Consider the following 26093-nt stretch of genomic DNA (forward strand, 5'->3'; position numbering starts at 1 on the left):
AGAAATACACATCTTGTGGAACAATAATGAACCTTCAGATTTAAAGAGACCATTCAACACACCTCCCATCCGCATGATCTGTAAATTCCCTTTAAAAACCACAGTCCCAAGCTTCCAATTTTATTTTGAGTTTTGCATCTACAGTGGTACCTCGCAAGACGAATGCCTCGCAAGACGAAAAACGCGCAAGACGAAAGAGTTTTCCGTTTTTTGAGTCGTTCCGCAAGACGAATTTCCCTATGGGCTTGCTTCGCAAGACGAAACGTCTTGCGAGTTCTTGCGAGTTTGTTTCCTTTTTCTTAAAGCCGCTAAGCCGCTAAGCCGCTAATAGCCGTGCTTCGCAAGACGAAAAAAACGCAAGACGAAGAGACTCGCGGAACGGATTAATTTCGTCTTGCGAGGCACCACTGTAGTACCAAATGCTGTTCTTGCCCAGACTAAGGGTGGAATGGCAGCATGAGAACATAAGAAGAGCTGTGCTGGATCAGACCAAAGACCCATCTAATTCAGTATCCTCTTCTCACAGTGGCCAACCAGATGCTCTCAAAAGCCCACAAACAGGAGCACAGCAGGAGCCTCAGCCTGCTTGTGATTCCCAGCATAGTGCCTTCAGCAATGGCGGTAGAACTTGGCCATTGTGACCAGTAACCATTGACGATCCAGATTAAATAAATTAATTTGCTCAAGTTACCCAAACAGGTGAAAATAATGCTAGCCGAAAACTCTGTCGTCTTTTTGGAGATGCTTTGATTTTTATTTGCATTTTTATAGGACTCACACACTTCATAGTTCTGTGTAGCTTTATATTTTATCAGTGACTTAATTGGATACCCCCAGTTACTCATCATTTAAAGACAACTAACAATTCAGTTCTAAACCACTGAGCCTAGTGCTTGCCCCATCCCCGTGATGGGATGAGCTCCTGTTGCTCGGTCCCTGCTCCTGCCAAACTAGCAGTTCGAAAGCACGTCAAAGTGCAAGTAGATAAATAGGTACCACTCTGGTGGGAAGGTAAACAGTGTTTACGTGCGCTGCTCTGGTTCACCAAAAGTGGCTTAGTCATGCTGGCCACATGACCCGGAAGCTGTCTGTGGACAAACGCTGGCTCCCTCGGCCAGTAAAGTGAGATGAGCACCATTAAGTCCGCGACTGGACTTAATGGTCAAGGTCTCTTTACCTTTAACAATTCAATACAAGAGTACTCAGAAGAACTGCCCACTGAGTTCAGTTTTCAATTGCAACCTAAATATTATTTTCTTCCTGAATTTAAATGCAAGATATGGAGCAGCAGGGGCGGATTTTTGTGCAAACTCCAAGTAAAAACCACATTTGCATTCTTCTCTTTTTCAGCGCTTCTTACAAACCGGCGTCTGCCATTGTTCTGCCAGTTGATTCTGAAAGTTGGAAACTTCTTAAATTATGTAAGAAGGTGGGGAGAGTGGGGAAATACCTACCTGTCTCACCTTTTTTTATCTCTTCTTTCCTAACCCTTTCCTCCAGGGAACTTTAGACTATTGTATATGGTCCCCTTCTGCCCCTGGTTTATCTTTGCAACAACCCTGCAAAGTAGGTTACGCTGAGACAGGGATGGGGAACCTGTTTTACCCCAAGGGGCCACGTTGCCTTCTAGGTGACCCTTTGGGGAGCCCTATGCCGGCGGTGGGTGGGGCCGGGGCAAAAGTGGGTGGAGCAATCAACGTAAACTTTTGCCTTTGTACGGTAGGCTAGTTTATACACGCACATGCTTAACCCCTTTCTATTGTCCATCCAGACAGGGAAGAAAGAGGCATTAGGGGGAATTCAAGGATGCCTTCTGGCCAGGCAAAAACGCTTGTGCCACTGAAAGTTGTAGCCTGGGGTGGGTTCCCTGGGCCACATAGAGAGGCCTGGAGGACTACATTTTGTATACCCACCACACCTCAGGCCTGATGTTCCCTATCCCTGGGGTAAAAGGTGCTGATAGTGCCAAGGTCACCTAGGAAATTTCATGGGTGAGTAAGCATAACTTTTGTTGTTGTTCATGTACAGTGGTATCTCGGGTTACATACGCTTCAGGTCAGTGGCGTAGTGTGAGGGGTGCAGGGGGGGCCGGCCGCACCGGGCGCAACATCTGGGGGTTAGGGTTAGGGGGTGCAAATCCACGGGTTAGGGGGCGCAAATCCACGGGTTAGGGGGCGCAAATTACTTGCCTTGCCCCGGGTGCTGACAACCCACACTACGCCACTGCTTCAGGTTACAGACGCTTCAGGTTACATACACTTCAGCACAAAAGCGGCGCTGCGAGTTACAAACGTGCCTCCCACATGGATCACGTTTGCTACCCGAGCGTCCACCGTACATAATACAAACGAAGACAACCCAGTAACCCCCTCTCCGCAACACATTTTAAAAGCGCATTGGATTCAATCAGCCAAAGGCCTGGTTTAAGAGGAACATTTTGTGTCCGGCGCCTTAAAGGTGTATAATGAAGGTGCCAGGCGAACTTCCCTGGGGAGAGCATTCCACAGATGGGGAGCGATGCAGAAAGGGCCCGTTCTCGTGTTGCCACCCTCCGGACCTCTCGAGGAGGAGGCACATGAAGAAGGGCCTCAGAAGGTGATCTCAGGGTCCAGGTAGATTCATAAGGTAAGAGGCGGTCCTTGAGGTACAGTGGTATCGCAGGTTACAGACGCTTCAGGTTACAGACTCTTCAGGTTACAGACTCTGCAAACCCAGAAATAGTACATCGGGTTAAGAACTTTGCTTCAGGATGAGAACAGAAGAGGCCCCATTAGGTAAAGTGGTACCTCAGGTACAGTTTCAGGTTAAGAACAGACCTCTGGAACAAATTAAGTTCTTAACTCGAGGTACTACTGTATTGCAGTCCTGAGCCGTTTAATTAGCCTTGGAGATTGGTCCAAGGTCACCCAGTAAGCTTTGTGCATGGCTGGCTTTTCATTTTTGCTGTTGCTCAAGTACGATGAGATTCCTCACTTATATTTTATGGATCCTTTAGGGATGGGGAACCTGTGGCCCTCCAGGTGCTTTTGGATCCTGTAATCCCTGAATACTGGTTAGGCCAGCCCAGGGCTGATGGGAACTGGAGTGGTCTGGTTCTCCATACCATAATTTGTATTATTGGGCCCTTTCATCCCTTCGTCTTGCATGCTTGGTTTAGTGGCTTCTCAAGATATCTAAATGTCTGTGTGTCTATTACAGTTGCCATCCAGCTGTGATGACAAAGGGGCAGGTTGGGTGTGCCTTTTTCTTGGAAGTGTGTGGTTGGCTCATATCACATCTGATCTTTCAGGGGCGTCACAGTGGGAATGCTGGAGGCTTCAGAATCAGCACGTTGCTCAAACTAACAGAGACAAGAGCAAATAAAAACAGCATTACTCTGCTCCATCACATCCTAGAGGTACGGCTGCATTTCCTTCTTCTTTCTTGCACTTGACTTTGATTCTGAGACTACATTAGGAGCAGTATTGTTTTAAGACAAGACAAAACTCGAACCCCCTTATGAGAACTGATTGCACTTTTTAAAACATCAATTTTATGATTATAAATATGCTGCCGCCTTTCCTTGCTCTACTCACCAACCTGGCCAGGCCTTCCCTTTACACCTGAACACCCCCCACCTGCTCCACTGAATTGAAATTTCAGCCTTCACAACATAGGAAAATGGCCAAGTAAACAGCTATTTTTGTGGAGGAGGGTCAAGATATTAACTGATATGCATGAAATTTCAGATATAGCTATATAATCCCTAGTGTCGCAAGGTAAGACCTTTGGAGCAGGCATTTTCAAAAAATAAGTATTTTATGAACCGCCCTACTGAACACCCAATGAAGAAAAAAGAAGAAAGCTCCCTGGAAGCTGTTTGGCTTCTGAAAATTGTTCGAAAACTGGATCAGTTACTTCTGGGTTTTCAACATTCGGGACCAAAACGTACGATGCTTTCGGGAATCGAGGTTTGACTGTACACACATTTTAATAAACAAATTCCCCTAATGCAGAAGGTCCCTGGTCCAAACTCTAATATCTCCAGGTAGAGATAACACTTCCTCAAATCCTGGAGAGCAGGCCCATGACGATGCTGAACTAGGAACCCAATGGGCTGACTCAATATAAGGCTGCTTCCTGTTTTCTCGCGCTTCTAATAATTGGTTGGTGCTTTCTACAGATGCAAATACATGATTACTACTTTTTTCCTGCTTTTTGTTTTGTTTTGTTCTAGGAGGTTGAAAAAAAACACAGAGACCTTTTACAGCTTCCCCATGACCTGGAGTGCGTTTCAAAGGCAGCTGGGTAAACTCTCCTCCCTTCTAACATTTGAAATAAAAAGGTTAATGTGTGTTTGTTAAAGCAGAATTAGAATACAGTCGTACCTCGGGTTACAGACGCTTCGGGTTGTGTGATTTCAGGTTGCGCACCGCACAGAACTAGGAAGTACCGGAATGGGTTACTTCCAGGTTTTGGCGCTTGCGCGTGCACAGATACGCCGAATCGCAACCCACGCGTGCGCAGATGCGGTGCAGCGCTGCAGGTTGCGAACGCTGCGGGTTGGGAACATGCTTCCCGCATGGATCACGTTCGCAATCCGAGAGTCCACTGTATGAGGAAGTGGAGAATTCTGTGGCATGGGGACTGGGGTGGGGTGTGGACACACAGAACTGGGCGAAGGCACTGCCTTCCCCTCTTCTTCCTATTAGCCCAACACAATGTCTAACCAGTTGCGCAGTGGCAAATTCAGAAGTGCAGGGTCCCTTCGTGATAATCACAGCTCTGCCCCTCACAGCCGCACCCCTTCTAAGATTGCACAATAGTATTATACAGTTGTGTAATAATAATAATAATAATAATAATAATAATAATAATAATAATAAGGGATGCACTGCAACCATTAATGCAGGGGTTGCCTTTCAGACAGATCTGCTGTTTTCTGTGCATGTACATGAGCAAATGACTTGGAGTGCTCTGATTTCATCTGTGTTTTCCATGAAGCTCTGCTGTACGTTGCAGAACTTGCACAGCGTTCCCTTGAAACGGAAGCCCCTTGTGCAGGCATAGGCAAACTCGGCCCTCGAGATGTTTGGGGACTACAATTCCCATCATCCCTGACCACTAGTCCTGTTAGCTAGGGATGATGGGAGTTGTAGTCCCAAAACATCTGGAGGGCCGAGTTTGCCTATGCCTGCCCTTGTGTTTTCAGCATTCCTAAATGCTTAGCTTTGGAGCACCCTGTGGATGAAAAGCTCCCCTTTTGTGCTGGATGGGGTAGCTGTAGGGCACTGGGGACAAGGACTCTGCAGGGACCCTGCCGAAGAAATGTGGTTCCTGTATCCACATTCCACTCAGGTAGAGGACCATTGGTAAGGCTCCTTCCTTTGTCTTGCATGCATGCTCTCTCTCACCACAAAGACTCTCCTTCTGTGTTTCCCGTTGAGAGATATGTGAGGGTGCTGAGGAAGGGAAGCTTCCACAATGGGTTTACCTATAGATGCTGCTTGTCGGGTGTTTTTTTTACTAAACCTCTTCCAGAATCAATGTAAAAGAGATGCAAGTGGAAGTGGAAGGCCTTCTAAAGAAATTGTTGGAAATCGAGCAAAAGATATTTTCATCCAAGGATGATGTGAAAGTCCAGTTTGGGAAATCTATTAAAGTAAGTTACGTGGATTTACTAATGGTACTCAAGCTTCCTTTTATTCCAGAATGTTTCTTAGTTGTGTCTGCTAAATGGGTTTCACAGGTCCTTGCTCTCTTTAAGAGACATGGGTCACATCCACAACATGCATTTATTGTACATGTCTCTCCCCAAAAAAACCCACACAAATGGGAACTGTAGCTTACCCCTGATGGAGCTACAATTCCCAGCACCCTTAAACTACAGTTCCAAGGATTGTTTAAGGGAAGCCATGCTCTAAATGTGAACATGCAATGTGGATGTGTGACCATGGTTTTCCACAAAAAATATTGGGAACTGTAGTTTCTTACGGGTCTCCTAAGCCAGTGATGGCCAAACTTGGCCCTCCAGCTGTTTTCAGACTACAATTCCCACCATCCCTGATTACTGGTCCTGTTAGCTAGGGATGATGGGAGTTGTAGTCCCAAAACAGCTGGAGGGCCAAGTTTGGCCATCACTGTTCTAAGCTCTCTGCACCATTGACAAACTACAGATCCCAGGGTTCTGTGGGGGAAGCCATGACTGATACAACTACTTTAAATGTATGGTGTGAATGTGAATCAGATCAATAGTCCATATAGCTCAGTATTGTACCCTCTCTCCATGACCCTCTGAAGGTCCCAGGGATCAGTCCTGAGATCTTTTTACATACAAGCCATGGAGCTATGGGGACGTGGGTGGCGCTGTGGGTTAAACCACAGAGTCTAGGACTTGCTGATCAGAAGGTTGGCGGTTCGAATCCCCGCAATGGGGTGAGCTCCCATTGCTCGGTCCCTACTCCTGCCAACCTAGAAGTTCGAAAGCACATCAAAGTGCAAGTAGATAAATAGGTACCGCTCTGGCGGGAAGGTAAACGGCGTTTCCGTGCACTGCTCTGGTTCGCCAGAAGCGGCTTAGTCATGCTGGCCACGTGACCTGGAAGCTGTACGCCGGCTCCTTCAGCCAATAAAACGAGATGAGCACCGCAACCCCAGAGTCGGTCACGACTGGACCTAATGGTCAGGGGTCCCTTTACCTTTAATGGTTAAGCAAAGCATTAAGACCAACAAAATACAGACTGTAAAAAAACAGTCAAACAAACCCGCACCAGGTGCAATGTTATTTTGAACAATGTTTTCTAACGTGCGCAAATTGTGTTTGCAAGTAGGATAGCATAAATGCTTCCAAGGAACTGGGTGAGGAAATGAATGCCCTTGTGGAAAAGAAAGCTGAGCTTGCTGATTATCTCTGTGAAGATCGAAACACACACTCATTAGATGATCTTTTTAACACTATGAAAACCTTCAGGGATCTCTTCATCAAAGCCCTCAAGGTTTGCAATAATAAACAAGGTTCGATAATGACAAGTGGGACCTGCAACAAAATTTTGCTATGTGGAATGTTCCCATTTAGGGTTCTTGCCGGCCATCCCCTTTCTCAATATATTCCATTCCCACACCACCCAGTTTTAATTTCCTCTACCCCAGCAGCCAGCAATTTTTTTTTGGGGGGGGGGTGTGAACTCCTCACATATTGTTCTCATTGGGCTGTATATTGTGATTTTCCCCTCTTATCTCCCTGCCCCTGCGATCATTTTTCTATTGCTGCAAAACTCGGGGTTCCCCTGAACTTACTGGTTCTTCCCTCATGTTTGTGGGTGAATCTGTTTTGGCTACATAAGTAATGGCACTCACAGCCTGAAAATCAGAAATAAGGGGAATGTATTAAAGCTACCAATTAATGCCAGAAATGTGTGAAACTACCATTGTGGGAATAAAAAATTATTGGACTTCACAAAACTGCATACTGGTAGAAGGAACCACCAGCTACTCCTTAGTCTTTGCTAGAACTGAATATAATCCTCAGATCTCTAGCTTGTATGCTTGTGGGCATTTTGATATCAAGGAATTACGTGTACATACAGCAGTGTGTTTGATTTTCACACACTTGTGCATGCACAGAGGCACCAGTGCAAGCCCTCTCCCCTATACTTGCTGATAGCAAGCCACTTCTGAAATTCAAAAGGGAGTTGCAAGAATAAGTTTCAATGTTGCGTGAGGGGCTTTTGTTTGGAAGGAGGACATAAAGAACCTTGTTGAGAGAGTCTTTGCATCTACCCAGAACTTTACTTTGTAGCCTTTGTCTGGTATGAGCAGCTAAAGTAGATAACATGATTATAATAAAGCACACGCTACTTCTCTACGCATGGGTTAAAATGCATGGAGCATGCAGCAAGCTGCTTTGACTCTTTTTAATAACAAATGAACAGGGAGCTGTACAATTGCTGCTGAATTTAGTAACTGGTTGTATGTTGTAATTACCGTATTTTTCCGTGTATAAGAATAGGTTTTTTTTTACCAAAAAAATTAGTTTAAAATTGGGGCTCGTCTTATAGACGGGTAGTGCTGAGACGTGTTTTCTTAATTTGGAGTCCCCCAAAATAAGGGGTGTCTTATACATGGGGGCATCTTATACACGGAAAAATACGGGGTATCCCTGCACATTTTGTGACTGTGAATCCCATACATTAATTCGTAGTTTCATGAAGCAGTATTTTCCTCCTTGCATGTCCTGAGCCTACCGCCAGTCAAATTAATTAAAATTGCATGCCGTTGACTGCCCTGATCTCATACTACTTTCGCATGGTTTCCGCCCCAGTGCACAGTGATTTACTGTGGTGGTTTGTAAATTAATTCAAGGAATGTGTTGTTGTTTTGTTTAAAAAGTGGGCTGCAATTTTCAAACTAGGTGGGTTTATTATCCATGTGGATTTTTTTTTTTTGTCAGGCTTCTATTGAATTTTATATTTTTGTGTGTTGGAATGTAGGAAAATCGGGACAGAAGGGAACAAGTGGTAAAGGCAGAAAAGAGGAAGAATTTGCTTGAAGAAGGAGAAGCAGCTAAGCGTCGGAAGCATTGTTAAAGAGGTATAACCTTTGGAAATAAGTTTTCCTCTGTTCCCCCACTTTTCATCACAACCAGTTTGTGTATTCCGTTTTAAATTTTGATTTTGTAACACTGGGTCCATGTACAAGTTTACCTAGATGCAGGGTCTAAACCACTGAGCCTCTTGAGTTTGCTGTTCAGAAGGTTGGTAGTTCAAATCCGCTCAATGAGGTGAGCTCCTGTTGCTCTGTCCCAGCTCCTGCCAACCTAGCAGTTCGAAAGCATGCCAGTGCAAGTAGAAAAATAGGTACCACTGTGGCAGGAAGATGTCCCATTGTGCCAGAAGCAATTTAGTCATGCTGGCCACATGACCCGGAAAGCTGTCTGTGGACAAATGCCGGTTCCCTCAGCCTGGAAAGTGAGATGAGCGCCACACCCCATAGTCGCCTTTGACCAAACTTTACCTTTTTACCTACCTAGATGCCTTCTTGATTTTAACAGCTAACGGCAGCTATTAATTTACTTATTTACAGTGCCTTAAGTGTGTGACGCTGTGGCCTAAAATGCCCATAATTTCCCTTTTTATATCAAATGTAGGGCTTTTGGGGAGGAGAAGGAGGGAAACAGGGAGGGGCTGATCACAAAGGAGGAAGTTAAAAACAAATAAACCTAAAAATGGTTCCATGTTCCACATTGGGACTAGTGGTGGTTGGGTCCCGGGTTCCAAAAAGGCTGAAGGTTTGGTAGATGCTGAACTTATGTTAAGATGGTTAAAGTAAAGGTAAAGGGACCCCTGACCATTAGGTCCAGTCGTGGCCGACTCTGGGGTTGCTGCGCTCATCTCATTTTATTGGCTGAGGGAGCTGGCGTACAGTTTCCGGGTCATGTGGCCAGCATGACTAAGCCGCTTCTGGCGAATCAGAGCAGCACACGGAAACACCGTTTACCTTCCCGCTGGAGCGGTACCTATTTATCTACTTGCACTCTGATGTGCTTTTGAACTGCTAGGTTGGCAGGAGCAGGGACTGAGCAACAGGCGCTCACCCCGTCGCGGGGATTCGAACCGCCGACCTTCTGATCGGCATGTCCTAGGCTCTGTGGTTTAACTCACAGTGCCACCCGCATCCTTCAGTTAAGATGGTTAAGACGGGTTTATTTTCCTTTATTGTCTCAATTTGTCCTCCTATTTTTAGTGAACTTTGCCATATTAGGAGAAGTAGTTTGTTGAGCGGGGTGGGAGCAGGCAAGGGGATTGTGATGGAAGATGGGCCCTCCGGCCCTCCAAAGACCAGCTCCAGATGAGGAGCTCCCTGTACAGCCTTCATAACCCCATAGATCCCTTAGGAACCCTGACAGAGCCCCCACACTGGGTGACAACAGCAGATACCAGTTCCGACAGCTGCCACTGTCACCTGCAGAAATCCCCCTATCAGCATGACAGCTTGTTCCTGTTCACTCAATGTTTTGCTCGCTGTGATATGGGGCTGTGGTTAAAGGCGCCTGAGTGAGCAGCATTGAGAAGGGAGCACTTAAGAACTCTCTGCAGTCACCTGGAGACTTCACCGAGACGTTTTAGGGCTCCTTCACGTATCATATTTACGGCTCTAATCTAGAGGCCGGGAACCTTTGGGGCCAGATCTTGATTTCTCCCTCACCACCCCAGTGGACCAACTTTGAGAGATGGGCAGGACTCTTCATCTGTTAGTGCATCCTGACATCATGATGATGCCAGGTGACTGATAAGCGAGCAGTCCTACCCACATGTCAGAGTTGACTGGCAGGATGGGGTAGGCTGGTAAAACATGCTGAATAGTAAAGAAGTACCCAGCAGGATTGAACCCTCTGCCTGCCAGCTAATGAACAGAAGATTTAGTCCTGCTGGCTGCAGGGGTCTGGTTAGGCAGTGTATTGTCTGCAGGGAACATGCTGGCAAAGCAACACCCAGCAGGACCGAACCCTCTGCTGATGTACACAGACTCAGGCTATTAGTCATTCTGTTTTTTAATTCAAAGGTGCTGGTATGTATTGGCATGATTTCACTGCATACAAATATGAGGCATGTTCTCTCTCTCTCTCTCTCTGCATAGCTTGAAAACGAGCAGCAACAAAGGAAGCTGGCATCTTTGATGCTTTGTCCAGGAAAGGCTTTCAGTTGTGAGAAAAACCATCAATTCCTGGAAACTCTATGCAGGAGCTGTCTTGAAAGAAAGAAAGAAAGAAAGAAAGAAAGAAAGAAAGAAAGAAAGAAAGAAAGAAAGAATCCTGCTCTTTTTTGGGGGGGCCCTTGTACTTCAGTTTACTTTCTTAACTGGAAATAATAATACTTCATGTCCAAGCAGTTATTTCCCCCTCCCCAACTTATCAAGTGAGAAAATTGAATTATTATTATTTTATATAAAAAAGAGGAACTTGATAGTGGATGCTTGTTTAGATTTCTGTGCTTTACTTATTAACATATTTATTAATTTATTATTTCCATTGTGTCAGTTTTGGTAAGAACAATGCCTTTATTAATTACTAAGCTGAACAACCTATGGAAGAAAATAAAAAGCTATAATATGACTCCTTGTGGAAATTTTGATGTAAATTACCTGTCTATTGCACATAAAAGGAGGAAAAGGAATGGAGTTAGGTAACAGAGTACAGAAATCCCACTTCTTATTGAAATTTCTTGAATTTCATGGGCACTGATTTAAACTGGTACAAAGCTTTCCCTGTTAGGGAAAAATGCAGGATATAAATGTGCAACAACAATTCAAATTGGCCTATTTAAAGTTACTGTAGGAAAATGTGTTGGTGCCTCCCCCCCCCCATTTTTTATTGTAACTCTCTGCCCACCCCAAAACATTTTTTTTTAAAGTTCCTGCTTAGTGTTTAAAACATAATATTGGGTACTTTTTAAGGGATGGCATCCAATTTCGTTGCACTTGTGCAATGTTGCACTAGTGTAATGACAATAAATCTATCTATTTATCTATCTATCTATCTATCTATCTATCTATCTATCTATCTATCTATCTACTTCTTAATTATAGGACTGGAGCACATATCTATTTGTTTTTTATTCAAACTTTATATAAAGTACAACTTTCACCCCTGCAGCACCCACTACTGGGGAGACTGAATGTTGCACTATTCTGGCATTGGTTTGAGGCCAGCGGTATAATATTAAGATGCAGTCAATTTTATTTAAATAACTGAAAAGCCAGAAATGAAATATTGTAATGGTTTGGGGCAAAGCAAATATTTGAGAGCCAGCATGCTGGGCTTGGAGCGGGTGGCCGAAAGAGTTGAAATCACTGCTCGGGCATAAGGCTGACCTTGGGCTGGTCATGCTTTTGGGTTAACTGCTTCCCTGACAGGTTTGTTGCGCAGCAGATAAAATGGGACAACGCCTGTGTGCATTCTGAGTGCCTTGCTGGTTGCACAATATGTCATCTGTCCCTCTACCCCACAATGGCTCTATTTCTAAAGGAAAGGGATAGCAGTGTTGTGGCAAATGTCACCACCTCCGCTTCGGGGGGGAAATGTCAGCCAGCTGCTCATTTCCCTATAAAGCATTCCTGCTCCTCCAGAGAGGGGAACATGCTCTGCTTAAGTAGCATGCCTGCCAGCTGCCTGCTGCTAAGTGAACTTCGCCTGCCTAGCCTTTTGCTTGTTATTCCTTCTATGTCATCCCTGTGCTCTGTGGAGTGGGAAGGCAGAAATAGTCGTGAATTTGACATGAGGATTTGCCTAATTCTTTCCAGTTTTTTTGCCTTGAAACTGTAGAGTGAGCATGGGGAATCTGGGCCCTCTAGGTGGGAGCCGCTGAGTGGTTGTGCATCTGCTTTCCAAGCTACCAAGGTTCAGTCCCCAGGCAGGGCTAGTAGAGCCTGTCTGGAGCTGCCAATCAGTGCAGACAGTAATAAGCTAGGTGGACCAGCGGTCTGATTCTGCATAAGGAAGCTTTCTGTGTTCTGTGGACTACAATACCCATCATCCCTGACCAGCCTCAGACAGCATGGCCAATGGTGGGAATTGGTCAACAACAGCTGGAGCACCACTGGATCCTCACCCCTGATTCAGATGAAAGGACTTGCAAATTGTTGTTTCTTTAAAATCAAAAGCAACTTGATGCATCAATGCAGGACTGTATATGCATTTATATATATGCTTTCGTAGATTTTCACGGGTACAGGAATGTAGGTTTTGGTGTCTTCGGGTGTCTTCCCGTGTAAGAGTTGGGGTGTCTAGGCGACGTTTCGACGAGGTCTCACTCGTCATCTTCAGGCTGGTGCTTTCGGCTTCTTGTTACTAGAACAGAGCAGGATCTCAGTGTTTGAGTTCCTATAAATACTGTTGAGGGGGTGTGGTGTATAGCCTCCAACGTTCTGGGCAGATAGGAAGTTCCTAGGTTAATGTGCCTTTTCTTCTTTTGTTCATTAATTACTTGAGGGATATCTTGAGTGATTACTTGAGTGATATTCTGAGTACCACTTAGGAGGGTCATTAGGTGTGGATTAGTTGCTAAAGCTTTCGTGTCTTGACCTCTTGACCTTGTGAAGAGTTTTTCTGAGAAGATGGTTGTACTGCACTTAGTTGTGCTCTGGCTTGGCTTCGTGTATAGGGGCGAGCTGTGGTTTTGTGCCCTGTGCCAGCCAGATCTGTGTAGGGATTGCAGGGGGGTGCAGCATCCGGAGGTGCCACTATGGTTTGGCTACTGGATGGTGTCTGTAATTTATCTGTGGAGAGGGTCTGGGTTTGGGTCTGGTGTGGTTGATTGGAGATGGCGTTCTGTGTGCCTCTGGTTCTGGTGTCGGTTTTTGTGGGGAGGGCTAATTTCCAGATGTCTGGCAGGCGGGACGTGTCGTCACGCTTGTTCATGTTGTGAGGGTGTTTCTCTATCTCGATGGCTTCCATGATTATTCTCTTGTGGTGATGTTCCATGTTAAAGAGCAATTTGGAATCTGCAAAATTAATTTCGTGTCCTGTTTCTTTCATGTGTTGGTAAAGAGAGGAAGTTTTTTCTTCTTTTTTGACGGCATTCTTGTGTTCTGCGATACGTGCATTTATTCGTCTGTTTGTTTGTCCAATGTACGTGGCTGGGCAGACTTTGCAGGGTATTTCATAGACCCCTTGGTTTTCTAACTGGATTTTATCTTTTGGGTTTCTGAGGATATTGGCTATTTTTTGGTTGGTGCAAAAGGCTGTTTTGATATTGTGTTTATGGAGGATTTTGCTAATTTTATCTGTAGTGCCCTTGATATAAGGAAGGAGGGCCATGCCATTGTTTTCTTCTGTGTCTTGGTTTTTGGGGGGTGTTTCTTTTTGGATTAGCTTCGTAACCCTGTTTTGCTGGTATCCGTTGGCGAGTAACACATTTGAGAGATTCTGTAACTCAGTTGTCAAGTGGTCTTTGTCAGCCAGGCGTTTGGTTCTGGAGATGAGAGTCTTGGCTACGGAGTTTATTTGTGCAGGGTGGTGGTGTGATTGTGCATGTAAGTAGCGGTTGGTGTGTGTTTTTTTCCGGTAGATAGTGTGTCCTAGGGAGCCATCAGGTTTTTTGTAGATTAGGACGTCAAGGAAGGGAAGTTGGTTGTTGGCTTCTATTTCCATAGTGAATTGTATTTTGGGGTGTAGGCTGTTGAGATGTGTGAGGAAGCTATCTAGTTTTTCCTTCCCGTGTGGCCAAATTACAAAGGTGTCGTCAACATATCTGAGCCAAAGTTTGGGTTTGTGTTCTGACTCTTTAACATGGAACATCACCACAAGAGAATAATCATCTGGAAATTAGCCCTCCCCACAAAAACCGACACCAGAACCAGAGGCACACAGAACGCCATCTCCAATCAACCACACCAGACCCAAACCCAGACCCTCTCCACAGATAAATTACAGACACCATCCAGTAGCCAAACCATAGTGGCACCTCCGGATGCTGCACCCCCCTGCAATCCCTACACAGATCTGGCTGGCACAGGGCACAAAACCACAGCTCGCCCCTATACACGAAGCCAAGCCAGAGCACAACTAAGTGCAGTACAACCATCTTCTCAGAAAAACTCTTCACAAGGTCAAGAGGTCAAGACACGAAAGCTTTAGCAACTAATCCACACCTAATGACCCTCCTAAGTGGTACTCAGAATATCACTCAAGTAATCACTCAAGATATCCCTCAAGTAATTAATGAACAAAAGAAGAAAAGGCACATTAACCTAGGAACTTCCTATCTGCCCAGAACGTTGGAGGCTATACACCACACCCCCTCAACAGTATTTATAGGAACTCAAACACTGAGATCCTGCTCTGTTCTAGTAACAAGAAGCCGAAAGCACCAGCCTGAAGATGACGAGTGAGACCTCGTCGAAACGTCGCCTAGACACCCCAACTCTTACACGGGAAGACACCCGAAGACACCAAAACCTGCATTCCTGTACCCGTGAAAATCTACGAAAGCATATATATATATATATATATATATATATATATATATATATATATGTGTGTGTGTGTGTGTGTGTGTGTGTGTGTGTGTGTGTGTGTGTGAGAGAGAGAGAGAGAGAGAGAGAGAGAGAGAGAGAGAGAGAGAGAGAGAAATTAATTTGCTTTCTCTCCTTAAACTCCTCTGTCTCACTACAGTTTCATGGTAAAGAAGGTATTCACAAAAGTACCCCCCTCACCACTAAACCAGGTGATCTAATGCCACTAAATATGTTCTTACCTGAAAGGATTGTTCCACAATTGTGATGGAAGGTCTAAAAATACTTAAAAATGAACTTCTTTAAAAAGTAGAATGATACTTGGGAGAAAATGGTAATGTAGTTCTCTGGATTTTGGAAATGAATTATTGGCAAGAAACAATTGTTTGACATTTTGCCACATTGATGGACAAAGCGTCTAGAAAAAAATTGTAGGTATAAGATACAGTATACTATTCCTTCCTTCCTTCCTTATTAATTTTTTCTGCCGTCTTCCCTCCCAAAGGAGCCTAGGGTGGCAAACATCAAAGTAGTAAACCAATACAATTAATTGATGTGTTCATTTTAAAACAACCACATACCATCATAGGTAACAATTTCAAGGTTACCAAACACATTCTCTTCCAGCCATTAAGTAACTGGGTAAATGAATATTTCTATTTTGCTCCTGAATTATTTTTTTGAGGGGGGGGGAGGGTCCCCTTAAGTCTGGCACCAGCCCTGCATGCCAGTACCATAAGATTAACCTTCTCTCAGTTGCCATGTACCCCTGTCATGCTTTGTCTCCCTCAACCTTCTCAAAATTGTGCATACCACAGACCATCTCTTGCATCTCTGGCTGTAAATGGGGTAGCTGAGGGAGTAGAGCTCTGGAACTTTTCTCAGGACAGAAGTGACGCAGTAGCATGTTCCAAAGGTCCAGGCTAATTGATGGACCCTCCTTGTTTTGGCCAGTGAGGTGATATTGAGGCCTTCAAGTTTGGGGAAATTAGCATAGAGGAAGTCAGAGAACGAGGAAAATAAATCAAGCAGAGGCTGGATCCTTCTTTCCTTCCTTTGATGGGAGTCCCTAAACTTTATAAATGGTAATGCTTCTTTGCAAGACTGCATTTCCAATGAAAAGATAAAAGGTTGCATTTCGGTTGACTGCTGAGCAGTGGTTGGACTCTTTAGTCAGAAATAAAGACCACTGAATTCAGTGGAGCTTACTCCGAGGGAACTGTGCATAGGAATGCAATCAAGCTGATGTTGATAAACTGGGTTTTATACGATACACCTTTGCTCTTTGGGGTACGTGGCACAAAAATGCTGCTGGCACTTTTGGACTCCCCTTGGACACGTGTCTATGAAGGACAAACCATGGTAACTCCTGCCATTTATATGTCACTACGGCACTCTAGTTTTCCTGCGATGCAGGCCAGTGTAGCTCTCTTCATATTGAGGCCGGGCAAGCCCACAGATGAGGTGACCGCCTCAAGCGCCGGAAGCCCCAAAGGCAGCACCAGTGCTGCCCACCCCACCACCTCTCCAGCTGTACTGGTTTCCAGTGCTTTGTGGGTGCCACACAGGTAAAAGAGGTGGGGTGACAGGTTGCTGTTTCGAGCTGCGCCACTCCTGGGTCAGAGAGTGTGTGCATGTGCACACATGTGACGCTAACAAACTTAGGCCACTTCCACACCATACATTCAAAGCAGACGACTTTCCCCAGAGAATCCTGGGATCCAGTGTGGCGTAATGGTTAGTGTTGGATAATGACCAGTGCTATTTTTCTAGAAAATGAGGAACCAGGAACTTCTCCTTTGCTGCCTTAGAATGGCAATGGCGCCCACCTGGGGGGGGGGGAAAAAGCCCCGACTGTGACCTGGGAGACCAGGGTTCGAACCCCGACAACTCACTGGGTGACCCTGGTCCGGTCACTGCCTTGTGGCCTAACCTACCTCACAGGGTGGTTGTGAGGATGAAGTGGGGAGGAGGAGAACCATGTGCCACCACCTTGAGCTCCTTGGAACAGTGGCGTAGCGTGGGGGGTGCAGGGGGGGCCAGCCGCACCAGGCGCAACATCTGGGGGTTAGGGTTAGGGGGCGCAAATAACTTGCCTTGCCCCGGGTGCTGACAACCCACGCTACGCCACTGCCTTGGAAGATAAAGGTGTTATTTAAATGAAACAAACAAACAAACAGTCATTTACTCCTCACAGAACTGTGACTCCCAGCACCCTTAATAACCTACAGTTCACAGCTGGGGTTATTTTGGAGAATCCATGGTGTGTGGTTGTGTCCCATTGGCCTGAGGTAAAATTCAAGCCAGGACTGTCTTGACTTCAGTGTCTTATATGAACTTTCATACACTGAAATTTATTTAAAAGTTTTCATCTGGGTTTATTTCACATTTGCAAGATACGTTTACATTCTTCAGGGGAGCGAACTCATAGGTAACAAAATGCTTGGTTTTAACAGTTCTTTCAAATGCGTAATGTGTTTAATTCCACATTTTGGTTTTTTGGTAGATTCATAAATATATAATATTTGCATTAACTGTTATTTGACAGGCATCCTATGCCCTTTTAAAGTACATGTGTGTGGGGTTTGGGGTTGTTGTTGTTTTTATTTTTATTATTTTGTAGTTTTATATTCTGATTTTATTTTGTGAACCACCTGGAGCCTGCAGGTATAGGGCAGCATATAAATTCTAATTCTTTAATAATAACAATAAAAAACACCTTTCCATTTAAAAGTAAATAAATAATATTGATTTCAGTGTGCTATATTGACTTTCATACGCATATTTTTATTCCTTTATATTTTTTTTAAGATTTCGTCTTGGTTTATTTAACATTGGCACGATAGGGTTACATTCTTAAGGGGAGCGAACTCTTAGCTGACGGAATGCTCGGTTGGAATGGTTATTTCAAATGCGTAACGGATTTTATTTCGAATTTTGTTTTTTTGGGTGGGGGGTAACGGCTTCTAAGCCCCCGCCGCCTGCTTCGTCTGAGGCGAACCGCCCTTTCCCCTCAGGAACGCTTCGCGCGCCCCTTTGGCGACGCCCGTTGGCCCGCCCCCAACTGCTTCGCCCGCCCCACCTCCAGCTCGTAGATACCCAACCCCGCTCCTCCCCTTGTCTAACGTCAGTGCTCCGGCCGCCGCGATTGGCCGAGTGCCGGCACAAAAAGGCGAAGAGCGGGCGAACGGGCATTCGAGGCGGGCTCGTGCGAGCAGAAGGGTCGCCGACAGAGCCGTCCAGCCAGCATCATGTCGGGCACCCGGGCGGCGACGGCCGCGTCCAATGACCGCGCCCCTCACCCAGGCGGCGCCGGTGGCCTGAAGCGGCTGCGGAGCGAGCCCGGCGGCAACCGGGTGACGGTGGTGCTGGGCTCGCAGTGGGGGGACGAAGGCAAAGGCAAGGTGGTGGACCTGCTGGCCACGGAGGCCGACGTCGTCTGCAGGTGCCAGGTGGGTGGTGGCGGCACTTCAGCCACGAAAGACTCGCTGCCGCTTTTTCTGCTGCTCTTGCATTTGTGACCTTTCTATGCTGTCCCGCTTATAGTCCAAATAAAAAAAATTCCTTCCTGTAGCACCTTAAAGACCAACTAAGTTAGTTCTTGGTATGAGCTTTCGTGTGCATGCACACTTCTTCAGATACACTGAAACAGAAGTTGCCAGGTGGGGAGGGGTATTACTCAGAAGGGTGGGGGGAATGGGAGATTGGCAGATAGCTGAGATGAGCCTGTTGACGACTCTTAACGACTGTAATTCTTACCCCTTGCCTTTTCCTGTAAGACCTATTACAGTCGTTAAGAGTCGTCAACAGGCTCATCTCAGCTATCTGCCAATCTCCCATTCCCCCCACCCTTCTGAGTAATACCCCTCCCCACCTTCTCACTATATAGAAGGATCTGGCAACTTCTGTTTCAGTGTATCTGAAGAAGTGTGCATGCACACGAAAGCTTATACCAAGAACTAACTTAGTTGGTCTTTAAGGTGCTACAGGAAGGAATTTTTTTATTTGGACTATGGCAGACCAACACGGCTACCCATCTGTAACTGTCCCGCTTATAAGTGGCTTATATGGTGGCGATGGTCGTTGCCGCCGTTTCAAATCCTCCCATTCTCCCTTTCAAGACTCTAGCCTTTCCCCGGGGTTTCCACCCTCTTTTTATCCGCACAGCAACCCTGCGGTGTAGGCTAGGCTGATAGAAGCACGACTGGCCCAAGGTCACGGCCACTGACTGAGTTTCGTGGCTGCGTGGATGTTTTAACCTGGGTCATATTCCTGCTCTCATTTCCTCTTCCTTTCCACTTATTTACTGTTACTAATATTATTAGCTGCTGTAACTCTCCAGTGGTTTGACCTTACCCCAGATGGTGCATTCTTCCATTGTCTCTTGAGACAGATGGATGCCAACAAGGAATTATTATTATTATTATTATTATTATTATTATTATTATTATTATTATTATTATTATTATATTTTGGAGTTGGTTAGAGCGTGGTGATGTTCACGCCGAGGTTGCAGGTTTGTTCCCTGCATGGGGACAGCTGTCTATTCCTGCCTTGCAGGTGGTTGGAGGAGATGATCCTCAGGGTCCCTGTCAACTCTACAGTTCCATAATTTTGGTGCATTAACCCTTATTGTTCCCCCTCCTCTCTCCCCCCCCCACACCATATTTCTCCTTCTTCACTATCTTCCCACCCACCTTACTTTGCGTCCTCCCTGGCTGCTACAGCACAGAGGAGGGTGGCTTGCTGCAGACTGAATGCCGCTTGGGAAGAGGAAAGTAAGCCTGCACGCCTTGAGCTACAAATAGAAATAGCTGACCCTTGGCGATAAATGACATAAGATCCCGAGATCTAGACAAGCATGGTCTCAGTGCCAGAACCTGTGTGTCTGGACAGTAGTGAATCTGCTGGGGGCGGGTATTTGCAGCAGGTGTCAGGTGACGGCCTTCTGCAAGGGAAGGTTGCTGAAGGTGACTAGTGCAGCCCAACACTCACACATAGTATGCTATCCGTGCATTATTGTGGGCCAAGCTAAATGTGACGAAGGTAGCAGTGTTTCTTTATTCTTCTGCTTGCCTTCTCCAGTCACATATTAAGACTCTAAATGAGCCGGGCGAGGGTGGCAGCGGTAGTATAGATTTAGGATTGGGGAGATAGGGGTTCATAGCCATTATGCCAATTGGAGTAGTCACATTTTCTGTCTAGCATACTTCACAGAGTGCTTGTGATGATAAAATGAGCTGTGTGTGTGTGCACTCACTTGAGGAATGGTGAAATAAACCAGATATATGAAAGTTGTGTATTGTCCAGTTCTTTCCACTATCGGTCTTGTTGTGGGGTTTGTGAAAATGTCACTCTGGGACTTGGGAACATCTTTCAATTGCAGTTAGTAATCATCTAGTGGCTTCTCTCTGAACAGGAGCCTCATCCAGCCAGGTTCGAGGTGTTATCGTTGGCATATAAAACCCTTAACGGCTAGGAGCCAGTTTACTTGCAGGATTGCCTTACCCCATGTATGCACTCTCGACTGCTTTGGTCTGTGGAACTGTCACTGTTACAGGCACCACAAAATACATGTTTTGCAGTTGTAAGAAACAGTGGCGTAGCATGGGGGGTGCAGGGGGGGCCGACCGCACCGGGCGCAACATCTGGGGGGGGGGCGTGCTCGCACTCGCAGCTCTCTGCCCCTACCTGGCTCGAGTGCTAAAATCCACGGGTTAGGGGGCGCAAATTACTTGCCTTGCCCCGGGTGCTGACAACCCACGCTACGCCACTGGTAAGAAATCAACCTAATAAAATGTAGGCAGTGCCTGCACTTCAGAACTCCCTGCTTGTTGGCATCAGATGCCTTTGTTGGACTCTTTTCAAGGTCTGCTCAAAACCTTTTTGTTGAAGGAAACCTATCCAGGCACATCACTGTTGAAATGTTTTACTCCCTTTTACTACTAATTTTATTTATTTTTAAATGCTTTGAATCGTTTTGAAGTGGTATTTATTTATAATTTTAATATTTCATGTGAACCACTTAGAGGTTTTATTACAGTCAAGCAGTTTTATAAATTTTGTTAAATGCAAATAAATCTGTAGACGGGTCCTCTCCATGGCACTAAAGAAATTATTCTGATAAATTCATGTTGCTATCAGTTAATTGTTTTCTGCCTGGGCATACTTTCTAACTAACCAGAGCACTTCATCAGTTTATTTAACATATCTGTCTAGTGCTTTTCATAACATATCACAAGGTGGTTCACAAAAACCATGAAGTACAAATAAAAGATAAGATCATCAACATAACTGGTCAGGGAAAAGGCATCAGAAAACAGATGGCTCTTTAGCAGGCAGTGAAATGGCAGTCTTCCTTTCTTTTGGAGAGGAGGTTGTTCCACCACAATGCAAGTTGTTCCATGACCTGGGAAGGCTCAGTAGAAGAACTTAGTTATTGGGCAGGTCTGTATGGATAAGACATTCTGTTAGGTAACCTAAGAACAGGCTAGTTGGGTCAGACAATTGGCCCACCAAGTCTAGCACAGTGGCTGGACCTATGGGAAGCCCCACAAGCAGAAATTAGTTGAACAGCACTCTTCCCACTTGTGATTCCCAACAACTTTTATTCAAAGGCATATTTTCTACCAACAGTGGAGCTAGTATATAGCTTTCATGGCTACTAACTATTGACAGCCTTATGTTCCATTAATTTATCTACCCCACTTTTAAAGCTGGTTTTGCCAACTATTTCATCTCGTGGCAGTGGATTTCTCTGAGCGCTGTGTTAAGAAATACTTCCTTCTGTCTGTCTAAATGTAAAGTATTGCACTTGGGCAAAAAAAATGAGAGGCACAAATACAAGATGGGTGACACCTGGCTTGAGAGCAGTACATGTGAAAAGGATCTAGGAGTCTTGGTTGACCACAAACTTGACATGAGCCAACAGTGTGACGCAGCAGCTAAAAAAGCCAATGCAATTCTGGGCTGCATCAATAGGAGTATAGCATCTAGATCAAGGGAAGTAATAGTGCCACTGTATTCTGCTCTGGTCAGACCTCACCTGGAGTACTGTGTCCAGTTCTGGGCACCACAATTCAAGAAGGACACTGACAAACTGGAACGTGTCCAGAGGAGGGCAACCAAAATGGTCAAAGGCCTGGAAACGATGCCTTATGAGGAACGGCTAAGGGAGCTGGGCATGTTTAGCCTGGAGAAGAGGAGGTTAAGGGGTGATATGATAGCCATGTTCAAATATATAAAAGGATGTCACATAGAGGAGGGAGAAAGGTTGTTTTCTGCTGCTCCAGAGAAGCGGACACGGAGCAATGGATCCAAACTACAAGAAAGAAGATTCCACCTAAACATGAGGAAGAACTTCCTGACAGTAAGAGCTGTTCGACAGTGGAATTTGCTGCCAAGGAGTGTGGTGGAGTCTCCTACTTTGGAGGTCTTTAAGCAGAGGCTTGACAACCATATGTCAGGAGTACTCTGATGGTGTTTCCTGCTTGGCAGGGGGTTGGACTCGATGGCCCTTGTGGTCTCTTCCAACTCTAGGATTCTATGATTCTAAAACCTTCCAACATTCAGGTTCATTGAATTCTAATAGTATGAGAAAGGGAGAAAAACATACCTGCTTTCTCGCCACAAGTCATTTTATACACCTCTGTCATAACTGTCCTGTTCACCTCTTTTCTGAACTAAAAAGTTCCAAATGTTGTAACCTTTCTTACGGGGAAGTTGTTCCACTCCTGATAATTTGGGTTGCCTTTTTGCAACATTGTCTAGCTACAGTAACCTTTTTGACATGTGGCGACAGTTCAGACTCTGTATTATATAGGATTTATGTTTTTGTTTCAGTGTGCATCGCTTTGCACTTGTTTAGAGTGAATTGCAGTTGACATTTTAGTGCCCATTCACCTAGCTTTGGGAGATCCTTTTGGGGGTGGTCCCAAGTTGTTTAGGTTTAGGGCTTTGTAGGTTAGTACTGAAGCCTTAGGGACGCGGGTGGCGCTGTGGGTAAAACCTCAGCACCTAGGACTTGCCGATCGCATGGTCGGCGGTTCGAATCCCCACGGTGGGGTGAGCTCCCATCGTTCGGTCCCAGCTCCTGCCCACCTAGCAGTTCGAAAGCACCCTTAAGTGCAAGTAGATAAATAGGTACCGCTTTATAGCGGGAAGGTAAACGGTGTTCCGTGTGCTGCTCTGGTGCCGGTTCGCCAGAGCAGCTTTTGTCACGCTGGCCATGTGACCCGGAAGTGTCTGCGGACAGCGCTGGCTCCCGGCCTCTAGAGTGAGATGAGCGCACAACCCTAGAGTCTGTCAAGACTGGCCCGTACAGGCAGGGGTACCTTTACTTTTTACTGAAACCTTAAACCTGGCCAAGAAGCTGATTGACAGCTAATGCCTTGCTTTTAAGAGCAGTGTTACAGGTTCGTGGTAAGAACCTTGGCACCTAGCGTTCACCACACCCTGTATCAGCTGGACCAAGAACAGTGCCATATAGAACACATCTGCAGTAGTTCACTCTTGAGTTTATCAACACATGTGTCACTGTGTCCAGAAAGTGTTGCAGCTGTCATACCACCTGAAGCTCTTAAAGGTGCTTCCAGCCACACAGCTGCTTGTGTCTTCAGCGACAAAGATGATTCAAGGAGCACCCCTAAACTACATGTCATCTGCTTCAAGGGAAGTGCAACTCTTCCCAAATTGCACAGCTCCTGGAATGGTGGACTGTCTAGCCACAAAATCTCCAACTTACCAAGATTCAGCCTCAGTATGTTGGGCATCATTCCTGTAGCATCCAGACACTCATCTAGAATTTGCATGGCCACACCTGTTGCAAATGCAACTGAGAAATAATGCTGGGTATGAATACTTATTATACTGTGCTTGAAATCCCTTAGTGTCTACTCTCAGTGGCATCATATTAAGGCTAGAGGGAAGCTGATACCATAGCAAGAACTCTCAGGTTATCTCTTTACATTTTTTAAAAAGCTCAGGTTCTGCTTGCATGCTTCCTATAAACATCTGGTTGATCACTGTGAGAACAGGATGGGTCACTGGCCTGATCCAGTTTCCTCTTATGATCTCACTTTTAAATCTTATGATAGTTTTTCAATAGTGAAACTGTTAGTAATGATGTGGAATTTTTAAATAGCTTGTTTTCCGTCAGTGAATTTAAATTTCTCTGTGTTTTTCATAGTTCTCTCCCCCCCCACTTTATTTTTATACATTTTTCAAATTACATAAAACATATTACAGTACATCCATTCATCATCTTATAGTAAGTAAAGACTTCCCGACTTATCTTTCATTGGCAACCTAATTTATATTCTTTAGTTTGTTACATCTCCTTACATTTTTATCCTGTCCCTTTCTCCATCCTTTCTAATCCCTTGTCTAGTCAACTACTGATCATAAGCTTATCCCACTCGCCAGTTAACCCTGATACCTTCTTTTAAAAAATATTCTCCCAAATATTCCCACTCCTTGTTTTCTTTTCATAGTTCTCAATTTGTTTAGAGCTTTTTTCAGTACAGTCAATGCTTTTATTGGGTCATCAATTGTTTAGCATACAGTATTAAATCCTCAGGAAGTTAAGGTACATTCTTAAACATTTCATCTCGAAAGAGGAAGTAGAAAATATATCTTCAGGATTCATGGAGGTTCTTTAAAACCACAATAATAGAGGCTCAGATAGAATCTCTACCAAAGATTATGAAATTCAAGAGGATGCCAGCTGCTTTATGAGCAAAATCAAGGAAATTATGAAAGGCAAGAATACTTCCTTTAAAAAGAGAAAGTCTTGCCCAACTGAGAACAGAAGGAGCACAAACCGGGCTAAACAAGCAAAGCAACTGAACAATGTGTTCAGCAACATGCATCTTAAATTCTTTTAAGCTGAACAGTTAAAATTTCTTTGAATAAGAGGCACTTGGACAGTTAGATGGAAGGGCAGGGGAGAAAGAAGCTGAATATATTATTTGTCTTCCCTGTGGAAGATGTTGAGCACATCCTCATGTCAGAATGAGGTGTTGGGGTGGGGTGGGAAGGTAACTGAAGAATGAAGTCAAAGAGAGATGTTAAGAAACAAAAAATTAGAGGTCTCACTAATACACCCAAGCATTTTAACAGCACAGTTCTGAGTTGAGAAATATGTCCGAGTTCTGAGTTCACTGGCGCTTACTTCTTAAACAGGTTTGTGTCAGTTCACCTCTCAAGAGTACTCAAATGTGAGTTGATAATTTTTACAAAAATCTTCATCTTGCCACTAATAAATACCTCTTTAACTAAAGGTTTGAAAGGTAGTCAGCATAATCCCATTAAAAAAAAACACAGGATTAAGAGCAGAGCCAGATTTCTAGCTTTTAATACCACAGAGTTATCTATGAAAATGAAAGCTAGTATGCTGTATGCTAGCATTTTCTCAAGTGATGGGGAAAGCTTTAAATTAAGAATGAGGGCAAGTGTCTATACTTTATGTAGTGTTAAACAAAATCTGAACTCCCAAGTCTCATGGGTTAAATTATTTATATAGCCTAACACAGGTGTTTTGCTGGGGTGATCTGATACATTTTGGTGCCAGAAAATCTAAGTAGCACCACCCATGGTGGTAAAAAAAATCTCTCTTTCTGTCTTTGGCAATCCCTCATAGCTGAGTAAGATTGTCTTCCATAAACACAGTTTTAACAATGAGTCCGTAAGTGACCTTGGTTCCCAGGCAGGAGTTGATCACGGTGTGGATTTGCCAAGCATGCCTTCCTCTTAGCGCATTTCTCCCTTTTGTCCTGAGAGCGTCTTCAAAACACGACACCTTTGGTAAAGGCTGTTCTCTAATTGGAGCACCTGCAAGCCAGTGTTTCCTAGTTCTCGGTGTTTATACAACGTACTTTTTTAAAAAAATGTTTGCCTTGAGAGTCTATGAACCTCTTTTGTTGACCACCAGCATTACGCTTACCATTTTTAAGTTTGGAGTAAGAGTACTTGCTTTGGAAGACTATAATCAGGCATCCAGAGTTGGATGGTCATCTGTCATGGATGCTTTAGCTGAGATTCCTACATTGCAGGGGAGAGGCGGTTTGGACCAGTTGGGGGTCCCTTCCAACTCTGATTCTATGAAT

At 44.9% G+C, this 26093-nt stretch overlaps 2 protein-coding genes and 1 long non-coding RNA gene across 3 annotated transcripts in view; 2 read left to right on the plus strand and 1 right to left on the minus strand.

The window, feature by feature from the left end:
* Window positions 1–11271, plus strand: part of LOC308586389 (inverted formin-2-like) — a 35749-nt gene extending 24478 nt beyond the window's left edge. The window contains exons 9-15 of the mRNA XM_081192993.1: window positions 1351–1421; window positions 3290–3397; window positions 4217–4287; window positions 5521–5641; window positions 6810–6974; window positions 8469–8568; window positions 10615–11271. Coding sequence (XP_081049119.1) covers window positions 1351–1421; window positions 3290–3397; window positions 4217–4287; window positions 5521–5641; window positions 6810–6974; window positions 8469–8564 — 632 coding nt within the window. The 3' untranslated portion in view covers window positions 8565–8568; window positions 10615–11271. The remainder of the gene's footprint in view (window positions 1–1350; window positions 1422–3289; window positions 3398–4216; window positions 4288–5520; window positions 5642–6809; window positions 6975–8468; window positions 8569–10614) is intronic.
* The window catches only part of LOC308587571, a 199878-nt gene that overhangs the window by 164742 nt on the left and 9043 nt on the right, over window positions 1–26093 (minus strand). The gene's annotated exons all lie outside the window — the stretch shown is intronic.
* ADSS1 (adenylosuccinate synthase 1) overlaps window positions 18196–26093 on the plus strand; it is a 28160-nt gene continuing 20262 nt past the window's right edge. Inside the window, exon 1 of the mRNA XM_081193332.1 lies at window positions 18196–18440. Coding sequence (XP_081049458.1) covers window positions 18240–18440 — 201 coding nt within the window. The 5' untranslated portion in view covers window positions 18196–18239. The remainder of the gene's footprint in view (window positions 18441–26093) is intronic.

This window comes from Podarcis bocagei (genome assembly GCF_964188305.1).
Source record: "Podarcis bocagei genome assembly, chromosome: 1".
Lineage (NCBI taxonomy): Eukaryota > Metazoa > Chordata > Lepidosauria > Squamata > Lacertidae > Podarcis > Podarcis bocagei.